Source organism: Falco peregrinus, chromosome 1 (assembly GCF_023634155.1).
Source record: "Falco peregrinus isolate bFalPer1 chromosome 1, bFalPer1.pri, whole genome shotgun sequence".
NCBI classification, from domain to species: domain Eukaryota; kingdom Metazoa; phylum Chordata; class Aves; order Falconiformes; family Falconidae; genus Falco; species Falco peregrinus.
Window position 1 is genome coordinate 115605575 of NC_073721.1, and position 24005 is coordinate 115629579.

General features: G+C 39.6%; 1 protein-coding gene across 3 annotated transcripts in view; it reads right to left on the minus strand.

Moving 5' to 3' along the window:
• FBN1 (fibrillin 1) overlaps positions 1–24005 on the minus strand; it is a 157593-nt gene that overhangs the window by 118712 nt on the left and 14876 nt on the right. For all 3 annotated transcript variants that reach the window (XM_055813633.1, XM_055813643.1, XM_055813626.1), the window contains exons 4-6: positions 23237–23335; positions 16109–16204; positions 14421–14516 (exon numbers count right to left, since the gene is read on the minus strand). In XM_055813633.1, the coding sequence (XP_055669608.1) occupies positions 14421–14516; positions 16109–16204; positions 23237–23335 (291 nt within the window). The remainder of the gene's footprint in view (positions 1–14420; positions 14517–16108; positions 16205–23236; positions 23336–24005) is intronic.

Genomic DNA, 24005 nt, shown 5'->3' on the forward strand with positions numbered 1-24005 from the left:
ACAGGCAGCACCTTGGCGTTCCCACAACTGGTAAGAGGAGAGAGAAGAAGGGAAGCAGGAGGGAGCAGCAAAGAGTTAAGAGGAGTATGCATACAGAGTATGGCATAATGCAGTTTAAAGTCCCTCTGTGGGAGCTCTGGCATCTGTCTAAGCTGCAAGGTTTAGCAATTACAGTGCCAATTTAAACTTGTACTTAAAAATATAGGAAATATTTTTTTAATTTTTAATAGAATGGGTACATTTAGGAATCTAGGTGGTCACCAATACACATGTGCAACACTCCCAGCAACAGTGGAACAACAGACTGTTCCAAGCAGTGTCTAAATTTTCAACTGCTTGTAACCAGCACCGTGGGAAAACTTTTAGGTGGCTTTCAAAATATTTCAAAAAATAAAACAGTAGAAAGCTCATAACTTAAGACACTTCAGTGGAAGAGAAAACTTCCCCTTGATTATCAGAGGTATTCTGCACTATATCCAAAAGGTAAGTAAGATTTTTTCTGGAAATAATGTCTTTTATCCACATCATTCTTGTCAGGAAGGAGTATGAACATCTATTTGTATTATTAAGCTTCAGGTTTCAACTACAGTTCTGATAAATAACACTCACATTAGAAAAATGTTTTTAAAGCATCAAATAGTTTAGCTTATAAAACAAAGTAAGCTTGTAGCGGTTAAACTGCCCTTATATAAGAAATTTTTATTGGTGCATGAATATACTATAAGCCTAAATTATAAAGATAATGTAATTTAGCCCACACATTTGAAATGACATAACCACTGGATTGGAACTCTTGCCTGGCAGCATACTGATCTCTTTCTTTCCCCCATTCCATTTAATAAGGACCTTGAAACTGGATCAGCAACTTTTGAACAGCCAATTAAAAGCGCTGTTCACAAAAGTGATCTTGTTTATTTTTCACATGAGCATCAGGCTGCCCCTCTGCAGGGCAGCAAGCCTGCTCCCTGCCCGCTGTCTCATTCTGCTTTGAAAGAGAGCCACTGCCATCCTGGGTACTCCATCTGCACCTATGCATCAATATCGCACCACCGCAAACCACACAATACTGACTACTTTAAAAAAAAACACCCCACCCCAAACCAAATAAAACCATAACACCACCACAACAACAAAAACAACCAACCGAGAAACCACCACAAAGACATCATCTCGTGGAAGAAGGCAGGCCCAAAACTCTTCCACAACTGCTCAGACTTGAGCATCACCTAAATCCCACTAAAGTGAATACGACAATTTCCTTAGGATTTGAAAGGACTACTTAGATTTCATCAGAGGCTATTGGAAAACATATATACAAACTTCTCTATGTGTTAAACAATGTACACTAACACACCTGCATTCAAGAAACTTTAGAAATGAGAATATCATATGAAAGATTGTGTATGCAGTACATAAGCCCCCACGCAAAAAAGCACACTATATTATAAAACTGAAAGAGGTTGTATGCATTTTGTTTGCATACAATACTCTACTAGAATACTTTGTATTCATCACCTTGAAATCCTAAATTTTTGTTCAATAAATACCATTCCATACAATGATATTTTCTGTACCTTACAGTCACAGATAACAGTCATCTTTGCTAAAATATGTTCATATTTGTGACTTATGTCTCTGAGCACTTCTTACTTTTATCCAAAATTACTGATTGGTAGTATTGTGTGGTAACACAGCACAAAGCTAACTGCTTTCTCAATAACCTTGCACGCCTTGAAACCTAGCTGACAAGACCCGATCATGTCAACCCTGACGTAAGTCTTTGGACATCCCTTTCTTTGACATGAGTAGGTTTTGGATCACTTACATAGTTACTGCAAAGTTACATCCAGGCTTCACTTCTCTGAACAATAAGACTTCTACCTCCGAGTTCAAGATACTGCCCAGACTTTTGAATATACAACTGATAGGTGCACAGGCGTGTGTGTGAAATGCATGCATACTCCACCCTCCAGACACAGCAAAATAAAGAGTCATAGAATAAATGTAAGCCATTCGCTGCAGGGTTTTGGTAATAGTTTACAATAAGTGGCAAATCATTACTGCTTTTGATGTTCAATGTTAAGTTAGCCATCTTGAACTGCTTTGGTTCTTAGATGCAATGGGCAGTTGCCTAGAAATTTCATTTGCGGTATTTAATGCAAAGTCACTGCATAATTTTACAAGATTACCCAAGTATTTATGAAGAAGGAACAGAAGTTGCATGTTTATATGCACAAACCCCACCTAATCTGTTTAAATGATTTCAGACACTATAAAACACTATTCTCATATCAAGAATTCCTACAGCAGACAAGCATGAAGAACAGCGGCAGTCTCTCAGTAGTGGGAGATACCAGTAAGGGCTCCTGTAGCTGCACTCCAGACAGGTACAATTAACGTGTCAGAACTATCTCAAGTCCTCTAAGTCCATTATATTGAATTCAAAGGAAGTGTCACCACTTATTTCAAACAGGACCAGGATACACCTCCTGGTACGTTTTGCAGATAGTCGAATCATCGCAACAGCAGCAAGACTTTGCACCAGAGTAACAGAAATTCCTCCCAGCTTGAGACTGAAGCGGACATCAACAACATAGGCTGAAGGAAGTTGTTCTTTCTATTCAAAATTCTAAACAGCTGTTTTCAAGGCAGATTAAAAGATTTTTCAATGTTTGGATTCAACTCAAGAGTTTTATCTAACGCATACTTTGTATTTGAGTATTTGTTGAATTAGAAATTTAATAGAGCAGCTGAGTATTTTAAAATCTTCTGGAAGATGTGAAAAAGGGATGTGAACTCTAGCACACCCTGTAAAACATAAATTTCTTACCAAAAGAATATGTTATTCATGTGCTCTGTACATTAGGTCAATTATTACTCACTTTCTTTGGAGAACAACCAAGTGTCTCCACCCTTTATAACAGAGCACTGTAATCAACTGTAGTAAGAATAGGAGAGTTATTCTAATGCACATTGGTAGCTCAGGCCCTAGCTTAAGAAGACTTGAACAGTAAGAGACTAAGATGGATTTGCCATAACCTTTACTTTTCTTTTTTTAAAAGAGGAAGAAAACAATGTATCCTTGTACACCTCTGTAAATAATTTCAATTTCACATAAATGGGGAAAAAATTCTAAAAAGGAACGCTTTAAATCGGTCCTCCAATTTAAACACTTCTGTTATTTAATGGCAAATTCCATAAACATTCTGATACCGATACTTCTTCCACTGCACGTCTTTCATTTCCGCTAACCCAATTTAACCTCTCATCTTCCTTGCAGTCAGCAGCTGTACAAAGCATTTTTTTTGTACTGACATCAGCAAGTGACTGAAGTGCTAGTGCTAGATTTAAAATTACTTCTAAAAACCACAACTTTTTGTACTGAATTTGGAACTGAGTTTGATACAACTTGTACTGTTAGTTTAATATAGTATCACCTTTCATGGAGTCATATCTTGTTGGGTTCCTGCTGGGACCTGAGAGTTGAAATAGCATAAGATTTAATGCATGGCACTTCATTTTGCCCAGCCTGGCTCAGGCCAAGAGAAGCATTTCAAATTATTTAGATAACCACACAGATTAAATACCCAGCAAGATAGCTTGCTAAGTCATTCATCATTTGCCATTCCTGGACTGTGCTTGTGTCTAGCAATGTTTTTACTAGAAGAGCCGTTCAGATGAATGGAATGCACATCTCCGCTGGGTCTCCCCTGCCCAAGCAGCAGTCTAAACTTCTCAAGCTGCCTTCAATGCTCTCTTCCTGAGATGTGTGAAAACTATTTGACTAGATCCCCTCTGCCATCTCCCTGTTGCCTATGTTCCCTCCTCACCTGCTGCTCTTGCTTTTTTTTGTATAAGCCCCTACAAATTCGATCCAATTTCAGTGTGTTAAGACATTACCCTCTCCTTATTTCAATCCCTCAAAAAGCTCACAAATTGTCCTCTTACTACTCCTTTACTCTTCACCTCAAGAATCAAGTAACTGGAATAATTCACACTATGCAATTCAACTCCAGACACAGTATCCGCATCATTAAATTATATCTTATCTTAAAGGTTATTGGAGCCCAAATAATCTAGCATTGACTCTCCTTTCACAGCTATGTACAACTTACCTCTTTAACTGCCCATTTCAATGGCAGATCTTTTTGCCTTTAAAGCCTGCAGCCTGGAAGTAATTTTTGACCCTGTGGTTTCTTTTGAAGCCTGTATTAATCCAACTGTAAAGCTGTCATACTACCATTTTACGAATCTCTCCAAGTTACCACCCATACTGTCCCACCAGGATATGGAGATCCTCATAAAGGCTTTCATCATATCCCAGCAGGACAATTATAATTCATTGCTTGCTGGTTTTACTATTACCTCTTGTAAACATTTCAAGCTTAAGTAGTATTCTGTCACTGTACTGCTCAACTGAACTAAGATGTCTGGACATTTTATTCCAGCACAGAGACCTGTCCAGTGGCCCTTGAAGAAGCAGTTCAAGGTGCCTCACTTTAAGACCCATCTTAATTGCACTTCGAAGAAAGTGCACAGCATGCTCTTTCCACTGTATGTTTATTGCTTTATTTCTTGCTGCAGTTCTCAGAAATTTAAGCAGACATAGGAGCTTTTGAGATCCTAAAATCTCCCGTCACTGAGGGAGACAGTTTTCTCCTAAATCAGGTGAAATTATAAGTCAGCTACCTAAAGCATCTCCCCATCTTTTTGTTTTAAGTGGCAAGCAGATAAGTACAGCCAGTGTCAAGTGCAAATAGGAAAATTCCCCTGACAGTGCAACTGTAGTTACTGGTGTTACTAGGTGTTAAAACCATTCCCTGTCCTACACCCCATGAACCAATGTAATTTTGTCAGCTTGTTTTATATTCTTAAACTATCTGTTCCATTTTTAGATTTTTATTAGGCAAGTACACTAGAAATTGTAAGCAAAACATGTGCTTTCATTTCACAGCACTCAATCAACTGCCGCTACAGGACAAACACCCTCTGGACAGCAGAATACACAAATAAGAAAAGATGCAAAACATGCAGGATTATGTCAGCACTGGACCTTCCTTAAATGGCTGGCAGGTCTCAATTATACAGCTGGAGGTGTTACAAATCACGGACTAACATCTATTTTAACACATTTTCCAGAAGGTGGCTGGACACGGTCCTGGGCCACCTGCTCTAGCCAATCTTGATTGAGCAGGGAGTGGGACTAGATGATCTCAAGAGGCCTCTTCAACCCTAAGGGACTCTGTAAGCTGAAATACCGTTAGAAATTATCCTGTCTTCTGTAATTGTTATAGCTCTATTTAAAAAAAAATAATAAATACATTATTTGATAGGTAGTAGTCACTCCACTAAATACTAGATGTGCATTTTAGTGTGCTGGCTGTTTTTGCTGATTTCCTGAACTGATTTCTCCATCCTTGCTGAAAACTCATCTACCAATAGATTCAATGGAGCCATTGTAAGCAGTGGGACCAATGTAAAAGGACTTACGACAAAAACTGATGGCTTAATCTTGAGACCAAAGAGCCCTAAATGATTGCTGTGTATACAGAAACAAGAAAAAATATGTTAAGTCTAATAAAATGCCACTGAATTTATTACCACTGTTGCAATGGCAGCAAGGACCCTTCTCCTTCAGCACAGTGGAGCAGGGGCTCTGTTCCATGCTGTGTGTACCGGTGCATGACAAAAGCATCAGCCACCAGCTGTCACCTCCCTAAGGAGGCAAGAACTGCAAGCATACAGGTTTCTGCTAAGCTCCTGTTTTACTATGACTGTCAACACTTCTGTGTTGGAAGAAAAAGCATGAGAGGGTCACAGCAGACCATTCATCCCAAGAAGTACGGAGGAAATGGGGACAGTACTGAAACTCCTCGATCACTGGGTAAACTTTGCAAAAAACATAAGTGATGAAGACAGAGCCATTATAAAACATGACCAAGATCACCTCATAAGCCAGGTTGACTTGAGTTAAACTGTTTTTAAAATTAAGAGTCACACACTAAATTAAACATTTGGGACCAAGGAATACAGTGCAGAGGCCATCCCCTTCAGAACGGGACCCGTAATCTAAATTACACGACCATGAAAAGAAATTAAGCCTATGGCACAGCAAAATGCCGTTACATTAACCTACCTGTGCTAGTTTAGCCTGGCTAATACCTGTGATAGACACACAGTAAATGTATAAGATCACAATCAAAAATCAGGTGCTTACAAGGTTTCACATTTCTTTTCTTAAAATATAAAACCATATGTGTATATATGAGTGTACACATCTATGCACTTTTAACACCTTTCATGCTTTTTTAAATTACTTATCCCTAGCCTTTGTACATCTTCTTTCAAAGAAAAATATTGAATCTTGGTTTCTTTACATAAGGAAATTCCACCTTTTTCCAAAAGCAGTTTCTTCTGGATAAGGAGTGCAAAGCTAGGCTCTGGTTTACAGCAGAGCAGAATTTGGAGTGATATTTCTCTTAGGGTTCCTTTCTTTTCAGACCTTATTTAGGCCTCTCTTCTTTTCCTACAGTGTTTCTCTAGAGTGCCAAACTGTACAAGCTGTCACCATATAAAAATGACTTGGTCATTATTCGTGAACTTCTGAAGAGCAATTGGAAGTGTGAGTGTGACTATCCTTACAGCTCTTCTTAGGCAGTTGTTTCCTACAACTTTTTGCAACTTTCATGCTGAGATAGGATATGAGGTATCTTTCTAAATGTAACAGTTTACTTTAGAAAAGTTGTAATTTTCACAATGATTTCATCAACTCTGTTGCAATTACATTGCAAGCAAACTTACATGTGACAAAACAATTGCACTAACCATTTTGAGCATCTCATGCTTAAGACACATTTTCATTAGCATTTTGCAGCTGACCTATTTAAAAGAATTGTTTTACTTGGAAATGCCCTTGTCAGTTTATCCTTGCATTAGGTATAATCTGTGATACTTTAAAAGAGGGTCTCTTTTCTTTGTTAGAACCGACCATCATGAAAGTTTCAGATTACTTTAAAAAACAAAGAAAAACTGAAGTCCATAACACAAACTTGGTATAATGTATGGTATCATACATACCGATATTTATTTTTTTTCTGCTGCAACTCTAACAAAAATTGTCAGCTTACAAGCTCTATAAGAAAAAAAGGTATGAATAGAAAATACTCATTTAAAATTTCAGGGTGATTCACAATGAAAACATTTGTTTTCACTGTAATAAATCGAAGGATTTCAGGTAGCTGTGCTTTCTTGTATCAAAATATATTGCAGCCCAGAGAAGAAGGAACAATTCTCTCCACAAATAGCTAAGTGGGTACTGTTTAATAAGTTCTCTGCTGCATTTCCTCATTCTCTGTATCACATTCAGATCCCAGGGCCACCATTTTGAAAGCAAGCTTTCTATGGAAAGCTCAGTGAGAAACTGGTTCTGCTCAGCTATTTTACGTTCTACAAGTTTTACAGTGACCCAGGAATTGGGAGATGGCTGAAACTACAAAAAATGGGCACGTTGCAATGGTACTAAGAGAGCAAGAACAGCTTGAAGACACTCATTCTGAAGGCCTCAAATACAACACCATGTTGCAATGACAACCAAAATCAATACAAGCTGCCTCAATTTTTCCACACACACAAAAAAATCTGACTCTCCTGATACAATGCATCAGATTCTTCCCAGTTCTCCCTGGAGCTCCACAGAGCATAGATCTGGCAGTGTAGGCCATTCAGGGAAGTTACATGCCTGCACTGTGTATATAAAAGTCGTATCTGTATTAATGCAACATTGCATAACCAAACAAACATAGACATTTCTTTGTGTATATAACCGACAAAACCTCCTGATGAAAGCACAGGCCTCCACTCTTCATTTCTTAAGACACTACAAGGCAGATCACAAGTACCACGTGCAAGCAAAGCCAGTGCAAGGCTCAGCCCCTGGCTGCAAAGAAAGCAGAACTGTATTTCTCGTACAGCAAACACGTACCACAGGCTGCCAGCACTGCTGGAGGAGGCATCAGGTTCAACAGCAAAGCTGTCTGCAGTACCAAAAGAACGATCTCAATGTTTCTCATGTGAGTCCCTTCAATGTCCTACATGCAAGAATCAAGTCTTACAGGTTAGAACACCACAGCTACTCAATTAAAATGTCTGTATTATAATTTATACCAAAACATAGGCTCCTCAAATTGTGATTAAATTTGTATGCATCTCCACTGCTACAACTAAAATCAGATCTAAACAAAACAAAGTCCAAATAATACCTTACTGCACATCTAAAGGTCAGCACCCTTAGCAGCCAATCAAGAAGGCATGGAAATACAGAAAAGGCTGCCAAATAGCTGAATGAAAACTTTGGATTTGAATTTGTTTGACTGAAATCGAAACTCAATTTGGAACAAAATGTAAATGTTCAGCTTCATGTACAAAAGCTGGAGCCCTCACATCTCACAAGAGACTTAAGGCCATATGCACTGAAATCATTTATGGATCTTGATTAAGCTTTAAGCATATATCTGAAGAAACATTTTAAAATTTGCTATGTGATATTTTGAGATGCACAAAGCATAGAGCAAGCGACACACGACTGGTTATAGGGTGTACTTCCACGGTGCAGAACAGTGGATAAAAACCTTCACATACACAAGATCCTAAAAATGCTTTTTGGCATCAAGTAACAGACTGAGCTTAGTACTGAGTTCTGATCCAGAGATCTATTGATTATATGGCTAAGTATTATAAAACATCTTAAATCACACAAAGTTATTCTGCAGAGGCTGACTTCTACACCATTAAGGTGCAGCTTCAGTTTTAAAAATTAAAATACTCCTCCTTCATTTATCTCCACCTCTTTTATAGAAAAGATAATGTAAGACACCGATACTGAATTTTTGGTTTAAAACTGAAAAACATCAAGGGGTGGCAACATGTATTAAAATTATTTTAGACAATAAAACGTCAGTCCGTGACCAAATATCCTTATCTTCGGCCTGAAGCCATTTTTCATAATTTTTCAGGGGGAAAATGATGTGCAAAAATCCTTATTGCAGCCCCTCAAGCTTAGCCATCCTTTAGTTGCTGCTATAACACTGTACATGCATTCATGTTACAGGGCTGCAGAAACTACATGTCTATGTCAACAGATGTGTTTCTTGGAAGACAGCTACAGAAATCAAGTTTATTCAAATGTTTGCCAGCTACCATATGCTGCAATACTACTTTAAATGCAACATAAGGCTTTGGGAACATACTTTTACTGCTATCTACACTTTGTTATTTACTTTCCGTTTAGACTAAATACCAGAGACGGGGCACACTAAGGGGTGCAGTGTCTTCTTTGTGAAAACATTCTACCCGTTGTAGTATTTAGAAAGAAATACACACAGCACTACACTACTCTCTACCAGTTTCAGCGGCTGCACTTTCACAGAGAGGCTCTGGGAAAGATATTTTTACATATGGCATTAATTCTGGGAACTTTTAATAATGGCCAAATATAATTAAAAATTATGCAAAAAATTCCTGCCATGAAGAGAGCAGTACAGAAACAACTCTGTTTGAAGAAAAACCAATCATTTGCTCATATTCTGAGTACAGAAAAAAACCAAAACACACGTGGTACATTTTTAATATTTGAACTACATCAGGCCCAATTCTGTTCCTATGCGAAGCGAGTGGCAGAACTCCAAAATGTAGCAGGATTGAGCCCCTGATGTTGTCACAAGCATTCAAATAAACAAACAGGGCTGTAACACATTCTAAGCTTCCACTGTGTTCCTCTAAATGGATCCAGAAAGAAAAAGAAAAGCACATTTCATTGCATTTTTGCATTTCAAGGATAACAACAATATACAATTTTATATTATACAGAAATTGCTTTCTTAAGGTATAATCATCCAACTGTCCAAAGAGAAACAGATACAGAGTCAAGGAAGCTTTTATGCACAAGTTTGGAAGACACAGTTCTACCAAATCTGATAGGGATGTCTGATCTCCCTGAGCTTCTAACATCATTTTTCCTCTGGACTTCATAAAGTGCATGACATACGGATGTTTTCACATGACCCAAATGCGGGCATCTCACATAGCCAGCTAAATCCCCTAGGCTCTTTTACAGACAATAAAAAGAGCTGTGGATGTTCTGAATCATCCTCAGGGGAACATAAACTAAGTCTCTGCTCTCAATCCCTTCAGCAACACTAAAAGGAACTGCAGAATCTGTAACTCACTCAAGTTATTCAGCATTAAAAGTCAAATGGCGTAAAGATGGGGCGTCCAGTTTTTAACCAGTAGAAGAAATTTTGCTTTGCTTGCATCTTCATTTTCTTTTACCTGTGATTTCTTTTCAACAATATGACTGAATGATATGCTAAACAACACTGAGTGCACCTCTTGGATTTTAATTGACTCTTGAAACCTCGGACCAAAATCCAGCAAGGCCCTTAAGCACTTGCATAATTTTAGGCATATGGACATCTCAGGTTTGAATTTAAGTGCATGTCAAAGCCCACCACTGAATCACAGCCAGAGAACTCAGCACCTTCCACAAGGAATCCTTGAAGTTCAAATTTTAACTGAGCCAATATCCATGAAATATTTTCCTTTCTGGACTATGTATTTCAAATGTGTCTTAAATTGCTGTAGGAAGCATTTCCAACTCCACTACACTTTTACTGTTTAGCTTATGTCACGTTCACCTTTCTATGAACATTATCCCACAGAAAAGTCAGGTCTGTTGTACTTAGGATACACATGCACATATTTGACAGTACACCCAGGAGGCTTCCCCTGCTCTGGAAAGGTGCCAAACACCACACACACCAGCTTAGGAGCTAGTGATACATGTGTACCAGTTTTGACCACGCCACAGCTGTCAGTGCAGCTGACAAAGCATACCCCACCAGTGACATGGTACACGCTCCCAGAACATGAAGATGTACTCCACTGATAATAACAAATCTAAAAATTCCTTCTGCTCATGTTTACAGTGTTTTATACCACCATCAACACTTCTAAGACCCACAAAAAGCAATCTGTGCGCCAAAACTGTCCAAGGCCAGCTGCTACCCTCTCAAAAAATGACTGAATAAATATATAAAAATACTCAGGCCACAAATTTGATGGGAGTTTGCTGTACTGTGAAAGCAGTACATCTTTCCAGATAAAGCCCTTTCATTGTGCATGTATTTGAAGCTACTGACCTATACAGAAGTCTCACAGATCTTCATTAACAATCATATGGTCAGCATTTACTGAGGTAATACCAATCAGGCTGATCTGTATTACAAATATGGACCAAATGTATGGAAAAACTACTTAAAGCAGTAGACATAGAACTACACAACTTAGTCTCTGGATCTAAGAAACTGGCACTAACTTTGCTACAACCACCTGCAACATTTTAATTGTTTTCCATATCAGATTAATGGAATAACCCCCAGGAATCTGGTTGCCTCAACATTGTTTTATTCAAGACGGTTCTAAGCTACGACATAGGCAGCAAAGGATGGAACATTCCTTGGTCGGTGACATGCGTGCCACAGTCTGTGACCGTTACTATTGATGCTTCTAGACAAAAGTACTGCATGATATGCAGCAGTAAATTACTTACATCACTGTTAACTTGTGGCATGGCATAACCTAGAAGTCAAACCACAGCCAAACAGATGGAGAACGTGCATGCCACAAAACCGTATCACTTCACGTTACATTTATATCCAGAAATGGTGTTTTCAAAACACTCTCTCTTGCTTCTCCAAGAAATGTGTTAGTTTAAATTTCTCTGGAGTAATTTCCTTCCCCGCTCTGCTCCCCTCCCCACTCTGCTCCCGCCCCACTACCCCCCCCCAAACGCATAGAGATACTTTGGTTTGGTTTTGTTCAGTTTTTTTCTTTTCTTCTCCTTCTAATAAAGACACAGTTTTATTCCACAAGGCATGAATCTTGTCAATTTACTGGATACCATCCATCTACATATACATCAGAAGCCCACCAGGGAGTGTCACAAATCCACATAACTTTCCAAAGCTAGATTCAAAATATGGACTTCTTTCTTAGCTGACAGATGTGTAAAATCATATGCAGCCAGACAACTCCCTAATGACCACACAGGTGCATGTGCTGAACAATGCAAGTTATTCTGACTAAGACCAACATTAGCTTACACTTGAAAAGTTATCTTCAGAAAACGTTTTTCTGATGGCATAATGTGATTCTGGGACCAAAAACCACCACACCCTTTTTAGAGGAGGGGAACATATTAGCTCAGCTAGGTAGAGAGGCTTCAGGAAATCTCTGTGAAAGAAGCCAAATTTCAGAGGTTTTCTAGGAAGATATGACTATCATTTAGCCTCAATACCACAGTGAGCATTAGCCAGAAATACTACAGCTCATTAATGTATATTTTCTTTTTTATTGATAACCCTAGAATCAAATCCATGTTCTAAGTAAAAACTGCCTATGGATGAGGCATGTTACAGATTTCCACCTCGGTTGTGTTCAGTAACATGCATGGGGTTTCACGACGGCATGATTTGGCTCAAATGGCTCTGTCTCACTAATTTCTCACTCCACCCGACAGAAGGCAGGGAACCCTGCGGGACAGGACAGTCAGCAGGCTTCAGCCTTGAAACTTGCCCCAGTGAGGTGGAATCAAACTGGTCCCAGATCTGACAACATAAAAGCACTGAACAATCTTCTTCTGAACTTGCACTTTATACCTCCTCACTGGACTGAAAGCTCAGAACCTTCACCCATGCAAAACAAGCAGTCATTGCTTGAAATTCAAAGCCTTTGCAGTAATATTCAGTAGATCCTTTACTTATAAAGCCTTTATTCTCTTCAAACTTAGGATTTTTAACCTAATTTTCCATTCCTCTTACTCTTCTCCAGCAGTGAGATCCCAAGATTCACAACACAGCTACTTTTCAGTCTTCAGAAAAACTTCACCATCAGTTTGAACTACTTTTATAAGATCTGAGTGGGCAACTGGCAAGGCTTCACACAGTGCCTACACAGCAATTTCATCTGCTGTAGGGAGTGCAGGAAATACCTGCTTCATTCTACTGTCTGCCATAGCACAGAATGAAAAGCTTTGGTCCGCTAAGATTTGTTGTTCTGCATCACCCACCTATGCTGCTGATGTAAGAGAGCCAACCATTACTCTAGGTGGAGCACTGACAGCAGTGTTCATCTGACACACTCACTGACAGAAATTTAATGTGCTAAGCACACAGCCTACATGAAAGCAAAAAATCAGGTTATTGGTGTCTATTCTGTCCCAGGTTCATAGACATTTAACAGAACCTATTGTATAAGTAGTATGTATGAAATTCCAACTAAACAGATCAATTGGTAGCTCTAACAAATGAAAATGTTTTATTGTTAATATTACAAAAATCAACAGAAACATTATACTTAAACATTGTTCACTACATCTCTCTCAAATGAACCATTAAATTGGTTTAATAACCCTGAAAAAAAATCCATATACGGGATAAGACAGTTGGTATAGATGTGTTTTCATCTGGAAACTGCTGTGATTATCACTATGGATAGGCAAATAAAAATCTAAAATTGGTAACAATAAATCCGTACAAAACAGAAAGAATTGAATAAACTCTGCCAAAACAAAACACGCCAGAGGCAAAATGCTGCTTACCATTGGCAAGCAAATGCATCAGAGATACTAAGAGCTCTTCTAATGACTTAGAAACTGAAGTTTGACTAAAAACACTGATCAATATTTTTTATTTGCCACCTCTTCTATTGGAACATTTTCATAGCAAAAGAGTAAACAAAAGAAAGGCCTTAATCAGCTGCTTGTGTATCTGCTCCTGGCTTCTATCCTTATGAATCTCACACGTTGCCAAAAACGCTACTTAAAATTTATTTTTAAGTAAATCAAATCAAATCAAATCAAATCAATTCAACTATAGATTAGAATAGGTAAAGGCTCAACAACCCTACTGTTAGAGTAAAATAAATGGGGATTTTTGTCCTGGAAAAAGAAAACAGCACTTGGTAAACCTACCATGAACTGAAGAGCTAACCATTAAAATCATACCAATCAATGCTTGTGACATACAAAAATCACAATAAGAAGATAATATTGAACGTTTGGCTTTAAATCAATGTTGAAGTTTTCTTTCTCATTAAAAATGCCATTTAGGAAAGCTGTTACCATCTTAATTTGTGCTATTCCCTAACTAATATCTCCACTATTTTCTGAGATTGGAGTTTCCCTTTCAGTAAAGCTTCCTTACATTGTATTCTATAAGAATGTTAATCCTATTTTATCTTATTCACAGACAGCAATAAAATATTACTATTTAAATATTTTATTTCATATTACTATTTAAGTATTTTAAAGTTACTATTAAGCACGTTGGAACATCAATTTTTTTCCACTGTTTTAGGGCACATACCTCTTTCACACTGGGGTCCAGTAAACCCATATGTGCAAGCACATCGGTTCGGAGCCACACACCTTCCTCCATTTAGACATCCATTTTCACAGACAGCTGTATCAGATGAAAGGCAAAATTAATATTTATTGAGCTATTTCCAGAAAGACATGATGGTATGCACTTTACCAGCTCCGGTAAACCGGTAAAAAATGGTAAACGTAACAGGACAGGACACTCCTTTTTTCCAGAATCTACTTACAATCTTTTCTTATTTCCTGGCCTCATTAGTATCACAAATTGATCTTTTCAAGACAGCATAATATAAACACAGTAACAATCACAGCTTTTCTGACCTCTCAGAGCCTTCATCTTTGGGATGGCTACACCTAACTTCAAAATAACACCTCTTTCAAACTTTCAACAAAGAAACACTGAAATAGTAGAGACTGGAGATAGAAGGAAGAAAATTTCATCTCTGAACCCTCAAGATTTTTCCCTATTCAGAAGCAAATTTAAAAATGTATTTGCTCCTCTACCATAATAGAAAAATAATCCAGTATTAAAAGGCTGTTTGCTGATGTTAAATAATTCATGCTATTAACTAGGACAGCAAACTGTAACCAGCAGCTATTTTGACAAAGTTAATCCAAGATATTCTTCCCCTGTGTGACAGTCACTAGATTCAGAACACAGTTTTCCTCATAATAAACTCCAAAAGCAGCTGCTCTCAAAAATTAATCAGAAAATAGAACATTCACATGAAAAATGGCCTTTTAAATACAATTTGATGCTCATTGAGCAACATTATTCTTTGTTCCGTTTCACGTTCACTTCAGTAGAAAGGAGGTTTCCATTTATCCTCTTTTATCCACTTGATATTTCACAGAGAAGGCAGAAATACAATTCTTAATCCTTTCACCATGTGATCCTCTTCCAGATTATTAGGGTAAATTCCTGGTCCCACTGAAGTTCATGTAAAGTGTGCCATTGATTTTGACAGAGCACAAAAGGTTTTCATTAAATGAGCTAAACACATTTTCTCTGTCAGACCAATAGTTCACTAGATAGCAACATGACAGCCTTGGTTAAAAGCAGTGTTTACATCCTTATTTAAGTTACTTCACAGCATTCCAGCCAAGAAGACCAAGAGACCACCAGAGTCAGTTTGGGAGCGATTTCAAGCATCGGATCCAGGAATGCTGTTGACTCAGGATTGATTGAGGAAATCACAAATATGTCAATCAATGCTAATAAGGCTCATCAAAATGAGCAAAATTCCTAAAGCGTACTAGCAAAGTCTGAAGCAAACCTCTGTAATTAAAATAAAGCTTTGTATTTAAAAGCTTAATTTTGTCTATAGATGAAAACTGAATCCCATGTAAAACGGCCTATTGCTTTAGTGAGTGGGAAGCCCTAGAGGTCAATGGGAATTATGGTAGTGTGAGAACTACAGGATCAAGTTATATCGAATTATTATGAATTCACATGATGTTTATTTTAATAGTCTTGATGAGAAATAATTTATTCAGCATTCATTACGAAGTCATGTGTTCTCCTGTAAAATTCTACTGTACCTGATCAAAACCAAGGTCAAAATCAGTTGAAATATAGTGCTAAAGGGTGCCTAACCCACACATCCCAGAATTACTTAACTGTACACAGTACCTCATGCATATATCTATTATATTAATAAAAGTGTAACTTACGCTGTCCACAGTGTGTTCCCGTATATCCCTTCTGACAGAGGCAATGGTCATCACTGCAGCTACCTCCATTCATGCACCGGATGTTACAGTGTTGTACTTGAAAGGAAAAAAGATTTTCCTCAGTTATATCAAGCCAGTCAGAAACACTTATCTGTCTGCCAAGGGATTTTTTTTTTTTTTCTTTTAGGGATTGATTCTATGACCTATAAACAAGTATTAGAAACCAAGGATGCACATTTCAGGACACACTTACAATGGCAGTACAGAAAACAATACTGATTGACAGTTCCTAAGGAATACAGGACATGGTGCAAGAACCTGACACCAACCACCCTTATTCACTGAACTCCAAGAGATTCCATATGAGCATAAACCCACATAAAAAATAAAGAAATTGTCTCTCAGTTTGCAACAATGAGAAAAAGCCAACAATAAGGGAAAAGTACTAAACTTCTGGCAGATACCACCAAGAAGAAAGAGAGTCTTATCATCTGGGCAATGGGGGAGAGCAGTATTAAAGGGAAGCATCTAAGGACGCTCCTGAAGGCAGCCCGGTTCTGCCAACACACAATACCAAAAGCTGATCGGCCCGGGTAGGACTTCTTGCATGAAAAGGAAAAATAACAGAGTGATTTCTTTCTGTATGCCATCTGTGGGCTCTCCCAGGTAAAGCTGCTGCCAGCTGCTGCACTCGGGGGCTGTGGAGCTCACAGACAACGCTTCCCCGGAGCCAACCACCCTCTCCTGCAAGAAGCAGAGGCGGGGGAGCAGCAGACGCTCTCCTCAGCCGCAGCCACACCATTTATAATGATTAACATGCAGCTCCAGTCCCATGCCAGTAACACTTAAAAAGTCTGTGCTGCATTTTTCTATGTAATTTTCTATGCATTTTCTAGTAAGAAGGACAAAGACATTTTTTAAGTAGACATCAGGAGCGATTTTAAGTATGTCAGGCTCTTCATCAGGCGTAGAGAAGTGGGCAGGGCTCCTGACAAAGCGAAGTCCTCCTTACAGGTCCCACTGGCGGACACAGCTGTGCACGGGGCCGGCACTCCAATAAGCAGCCGGGAAATGGTTTCCCCCTTAACAGGAACCACATGAAAAGCTCCTCCCCAGATAGGATTACGGTCAGATCAGCATTTCAGAATGGTGATGGAGCACCAGATAGCTACACCACACGGTCTGAAACGCTCAGGACTGCAAAATAGAAATTGCGTGTCCCGCCAGAGCCTGTTGTTAACAGGTGCCATGCCAACCACTGAATTTTTCCTGTTGCACAAAGCCCTTAAGCATCATTTGGCTTTTTACAGTTCAGAAGTATGTGAATGGGAATTTTATTTTTATTTTCAAGTAGAATTAATATTTTTAACTGTATTGCCTTCCATAGCAATATCAATCCATAGAATAGAAGTTAATCATGCAGCTGGAGAAAGGTTTTAAAACAAACTAGCATTTAAAACACTGGTACTCTTAATTCTTCAATTATAAAAGTAAAAACTGTGTCTTACATTTCTTCTGTGTCTAATAGTTATGATACATCTTTGTTCTACTTTGGATGTACTTCAGTACTTCAGGCAACAAAAATGTACTAACATTCCTCAACAAAAAGTAAAATTGTCTGCAAATACAGAGTGAATATCTGGTGAAGATTTTTGGACAATGTCCTAAGTAGGTCAGAAAAAGGTATATAGTTACTTGAAAATGTGTAGTTCAACTTAATATACAATCTTAGAAAAACAGAGGGGATTACAAAAAGCATAGGAAATGATATCATCTGTCAAGCAGGGAAGGAACTTAAAAACCACAAACTGATTTCAATTAGAGTGAGTTATGCCAAGAGCTAATTTCCATTCCCACATGAAGACCAAAGCCATTTAAATAGTCTGAACTACATTTGAGATAAAAAGGTTAACGGTAGCTTATATGATGATTTTCACTTTGTTTATTCAAGTAAAAGTGAAGTATATTTCCCCGGTTTGGGATAAGCAGCAGTTTTACACATAACACATACACACACAAAGTTTCCATACTTTGTCTTACTGCTTCTTAAAGGAACTTTTTCAAGGTAAAATATTTCTTCCTCCTTCTAAAACTAAAATCATTACGGGAGACTGCTGGGACCCCCAGTCATCTTTATTAAAATGAGCCACTCAAATTAGTGAGCTTCCTCCCTTATTATCATGCAAGAAAATCAGTGGCATACAGTGAACTAATAATTTATTTTCTGCTCTCTTTTGAGAGAATGTTGAAAATAGTATTTCCAAAATCATACAGACTATTCTGAAATATTACCCTTCCAAAAGTTTATAGAAACACATGTGAAGACTGTCTGGCACTCAGATGATGATTTTAAGATTGCATTTTTGAAAAGTAGCACATTAATGCAGATCCAGAGTCTCTTTTCTCAGCTATATCAACAATTCCATTAATGTTAGCGGAGATATTCCAGTAAATGAAATAACCTGTTCCAAGGTATCACACTGACAGATACTCAAGGAAAAAGCACAGGAATTAGCAATAATGCTGGTAAATCAATGCATATAGCTTTGCCTTAGCTTGGCACGCACAGGAAATGTTAACAACATTAATAGATTATTGCTTTTAATCAAGTATTGTCCTCTTTTGGGTCCGATTTGTAAGCAGTCTGCACTGGAAAAGCCTGAAATCAAAACAGGAATAACTACAGGAACATAGCTTCATAAACCTGCAAAAGAGCCTGCGAGACCAAGTGCATCCACAGACACTTTGTGTGCAGGCAACATTTGCGTCATCGATGGAAGCAAAATAACAAGCTGTGTGCTTAAGCAACAAGTTCCTGAGTTTTTACATAAATCCTCAGCAGAAATGAGCGAGGACTTCACCACACCGAAAGCACAATCACCCCACAACTGCTCAGGAAACGTCCAGCTCACCAAGCAAACGAAAGGCAGCTCACAAAATGCAAACGAAACGCTGTCTTACTCTGCAATCCCAAACTAAGGAATGTGAGGTGTGAGGGTCTGCGATCCGCAGGCAGGAAAAGCCCTGCACCGAGGGCTGAGGGCGCACAGGGCCGGCGGGCACCACAGGAGGGGCTGCCCCACGCCTCTCCGTGCCACCGCCGAGGAAACATTCCCAACCCCGGCCATGCATGACGCAGGGCTTTGCCTGCCAGGAGCTGTAAACAAGGAATGACGGTCTCATCGCATCCCAGATGCTCCGCGTGCTTTCTCTGTCGGGTGGCTGCCTCAGGAAAGATGGCAGCTGGCACCAGGACACAGGCCTGCAGCACTGCACCAGGTGCTGAGAAAACCCGCGGCAGCCTTGAAAACACTGGAAATGTTTAAAATCCAAGAACTCTTACCACCTCTGACAGCAGCAGGATATAAGGGAAGGGGCCGAGCTCCAGTTTTTACGGCTGTTGAACGGAATCTGCCACAGCACCCCACGGAGCGAGGAGCGGGAGCCCGGGGCGCGAAGCCAAGGGCCCAGGCTCCAGCTCCCCCCCACAGCTCACGGTCTCTGAGGAAGACCTCGGCTCTCTGAGGAAGACCTCGGCTCTCGGCTGGTGCCCCTGAAGCTGCACACCCGGGGGGTGCAGAGCAGGCCCCATTTTACACCCCAGGCATAACCGGCCTGCCGGGGGAGCACAGACACTTGTCCCCACTAGCTGCCACCCCCAGCACCCCACAGCTCTCGCTGCCCCTGCCGCCGCTCCCATCCTTCACAGACAGCCCCAGCAGCACACACCTCCCGCGTTTACGCCAGCCCAAGCTGTCCAGACAGGTTGGGAGCAAAACCAGCGGCTGGGCTCAGAGACACACCTGACCCACAACCCTGGGGGCACAGGGGGTGCCTGATGCTGGAGGAGAGACCCTCCTCCTCAGTCACCTCCCCCACCCGCTCCCACTGGGGCAGAGCAGTGACTCCAAAAACATGGCGGGATCGCAGGGTACGGCTGCAACACAAACAGGGGCACGGCTGCAGCACGAACAGACCATGCCAAAGCAGCCATAGCCCAGGCTGTCTGGGAGGCAGCAGCGGAGCAGCCACCACAGGGCTGGCATGGCCAGGGTGTGAGACATCTCCCCACATGCGCACCTGCAACGTCAGAGCCACCCACACATCGGAGCCAGCAGGGAGGATGCCTCCACACATGGCAATCTTATCTCCGAGCCTACTGTAAGCATACCCAAAAATTCACTAATTACACAGGAATAACCACTACGCAGCCAGCAAGTTCATTGATGTCATGAAAATCCCTGCAAAGAAAACCACCAGCTGATCTTTTCAACCACGAATCTGATTCCTAAAGCTGACTCATAACCAGAAAAGTCCCAACAACTGACCTGCATAAGAATCAAACTTGAAAGCTTTGTTTTGCTTCCCAGTCCACAAGCTTTCCAAACTGCATTATTTGATTCTGGCAGACAATCAGTCTATATGGCCACCATGAATTCAGTTTCTGCCTATGGCTGCGCATGCTATAAAACCTGTGCCCCCTCCTGACTCCTTAAGGACTAAAGACACATGTAACCTAAAATATCCAAAAGTCAGCTCAGGCACATCTCATATTTCAGAAGCCATACATTTAATCCTGAGAAATCACAGCATTTTCACACATATTTGTTATTTGCATTTTGAATGTGACAAACCTGTATCATCTATTATTTTTTTTTAAATTTTTGTAATAAGACTTTTTTCTCATTTGTTAGAACATGTAATTAAAATCAAGTTCATGAATGCATTTTCTGAAAAAATGCTAACTGTTACCAATGGGAGTTGACAGTAACCCTTTGATTTTTTTATAAGTTTGTTTACTTTGTTTCCTAATAGCAGATCATAGCAATTATGGTCTATTGTGTAAAGACATATTCCTGGATTTTGTCTACAGTGCCAACGGAGCAAATGGCTTACAGAAAATGTATGTTCTGTAAGTCTTAATGAGGTGCTGGGTCATAAACATTATTACACAAGAGTGCACAGAGGCAGCAGAGTCTTTTCAGCCTACAACAGCTTAGGACACTTTTGCTTTTAGAATTGGCTGGTCTCAATAAATAAAGGTGATGTGACCATACACACAAAATGTGTCTTAAATTATTGCACTGGTTAAACAAGATATAAACAGTATCTTTTTTAAGCCAACTTGCTGTCTGTTTGTAAAGTGTTAATACTTATACCGTATACAGAAAAGCAACATCAAAAAGCGGGCAAACCTACATAGCAATGCAAGGAAAATAATGTGAGCACCAATTAAAGCTTGTAATTCTGACTAAAGACTAGTAGAATATTCATGTCTAGGAGAAGTAATTGTCAACAACCAAAATAGCTATGTTATATAGGCCTTAAAAGCTTCTTGCTAAAAATACTGCAGTAAAGTCCTGCACCCATTTATTTGTGCAACTCCAACGAACACTAAGACTACGGAGATCAGTGGTAGAATATTTCAGAAAAAGAACCACAAGAAGAACTGTAACTTTACTCATACTCTATTTTTCTTTCAAGTCTTGATTCATACAATACTTCAGTGTGGCCTAAAAAAACCTAATGAGGTAATACTAAGGCCCACTTGTTCCTGCCTTTTACAAAGGTGCCAAAATATTTAACAGATGTAGGGATACATCTCCCCTTCTGTACCCTGAAGGGAACTTGGAAGAAGGTCATGCTTTTCTTTACTGGCTTACAGGGCTAAGGCATATGCACCCAGCAAAACAGTAGCTGCAACCTGAGGCAGACACACAACAACACACACGTTTGTGCAGCATTTTGCACCCCTCCTCCTTCCTGTACTCTCTGGAAGTTCCACAGCTCCATACTCTCCTCATGCTGGCCTCTCCCTAACAGTCATCACAGGAGCCTGAGAAATGGGTTGAACTACAAAGAACAATATTTACCATTTTAGTACATGTCATTCCATTACATTCCACAGTTGTTATTGGGTTTCCACTGTTATTATATGAAAAGGATGCTAAAGCCACAAGCTGAAGTGGTCAGTTTTGTGGGAAAACTCTTATCAAGTAGGAAAGCAAAAAAATAGAAAGGTAAAAAATACAGGGGCAAAGCAGACCACACATTGAGCCTGAAAAGATATTCAGAGTTAAAAGGATAACTGTTTTGCATAATATTACAGACCTCAGCTTAGTGCATCCCCCACTGACATCAGTTAATATGTTGTTCAGATAGTTACAGGCATTTGTGGGAACCAGTTTCCCCCAAAATTCTTCCCAGAAAATTAACATACTATGTAAAAATCAAAATCTTCTGCATTCTAAGAGACAGGCACCATACTCAAATGAGAATACAGTGGACTTCACAGCCGGCATCTCAAGACATGAACTGAGATACTATCCCAAGCAATGAAGGATTTCTACTTCATATCAGATACTCATAAATTAGTCATTGAGTGATCTGGTTCATTGAATTAACTTAATTTTACTTGTTTTTTTCTGGATCTGGGGAACTCTCCTTGAAAACCTGAAATTTAAGCATTTCTAGGAAAAGTAATCTCTCTGAGAAGCTTCATTTCCAAAGCATTTGGGTTTTTTCTGATGAAAAGTCGTTCCACTTAAAAACCTGGACCGGTTCTGTATCTCTAGTACCTACAGAAGTATCACCTGAATAAGCTCAGCAGCATTAGATTCAGAAGGTAAGTGCTGAGCCTTGCAAGGAAATGCTATAATACTTGTAGGCCTATGTATGTAAAATACAGCATAGCGTCTGGCTTAGCAACCCCCAGAACGAGAGCAGAATTACAAAGCAAGCCAAATTCAGCCAGCTGTCAACAGTCATCTCCCTGTCGTTACAACTTTTTTTCTGTATATATGTGCATGTCTAGCGCTGAATACAGGTAAGGTATTTTCCAGAAATCAAGGAAGACCAGAATTAGTGTTACAGCCTGGCAAATTAATATAGCTTCCAATAAAACTAATTTGGTTTTAATTTGGCAAAACAAGAGTGTCACCAGTAGCTAGTCTCTGGGTAATTCTTCAGTTTCATCATAGGAGGCTATGCTTTCTTTCCTATGGTAAAAGTATGTCTGGTGACTCAGACATTATTTGTCTTAAATATTGACCACTGAACTATCTTACATATCTTAGTAGCTTCACAGACTCAAAAGAGCAGTATCAAAGACACAGAAGAAATACTTACTTGATTTTGAACCACAGGAGGGGGCTATCTGACCATTTGGGCATGTGCACATGTTTGGTCTAGAGCAAAATCCATCCCCACAGGAATGTCTGCAGATTGCTGTAAAGAAAACATAAATGCCTTTAAAATGTGTTTCAAAAACCCCAAATACACAAAGAACACCTGATAGAAAATATGCACTCAGTACCGTAACATAAATATCTACAAACTCATTAACTTGCAAACAACAGATTCCAAAACAGTTCTTCCTGTTCACCTACAGCACTATAGGAGACAGACCTTCACAGCCTTTTATGAAAAGGTCTGGGAACATGCCACAGGCCACACTAGATAAAGGGAGATTTCCTTGGAAAAGTGAAACTGTGGTCCACTGGACTGCTCTTGGAGGAAGGATGGCACTGAGGCAGCATTACAACGCTCCCTTTATTTCTGCACCAGACACACAAAAGCATAGTAACTCCCACTTGACAGCACACTGCCTGCTATCTCTGGAGGCAGTCTTACCAGTCTTAGCCACAGTGCCTTTAACAAATATTTCTGGTAAACTGCACCATTACACGTGAGCATGCATACAGCACTATGATGTATGTATATACATATTTATATCCCTAACACAGATATTTCAGGGATATGGTCCAAACAAGCAGAGAAAATGCACTTGCTGGCCCAATGCTGTTGCCTCCTTCCATTTACCTAAATAGATTAACATATTCCACAGCTACTTGCTCCTGAGTCCACACACCCCCTGGATCCCTTTCCCACAGACTTA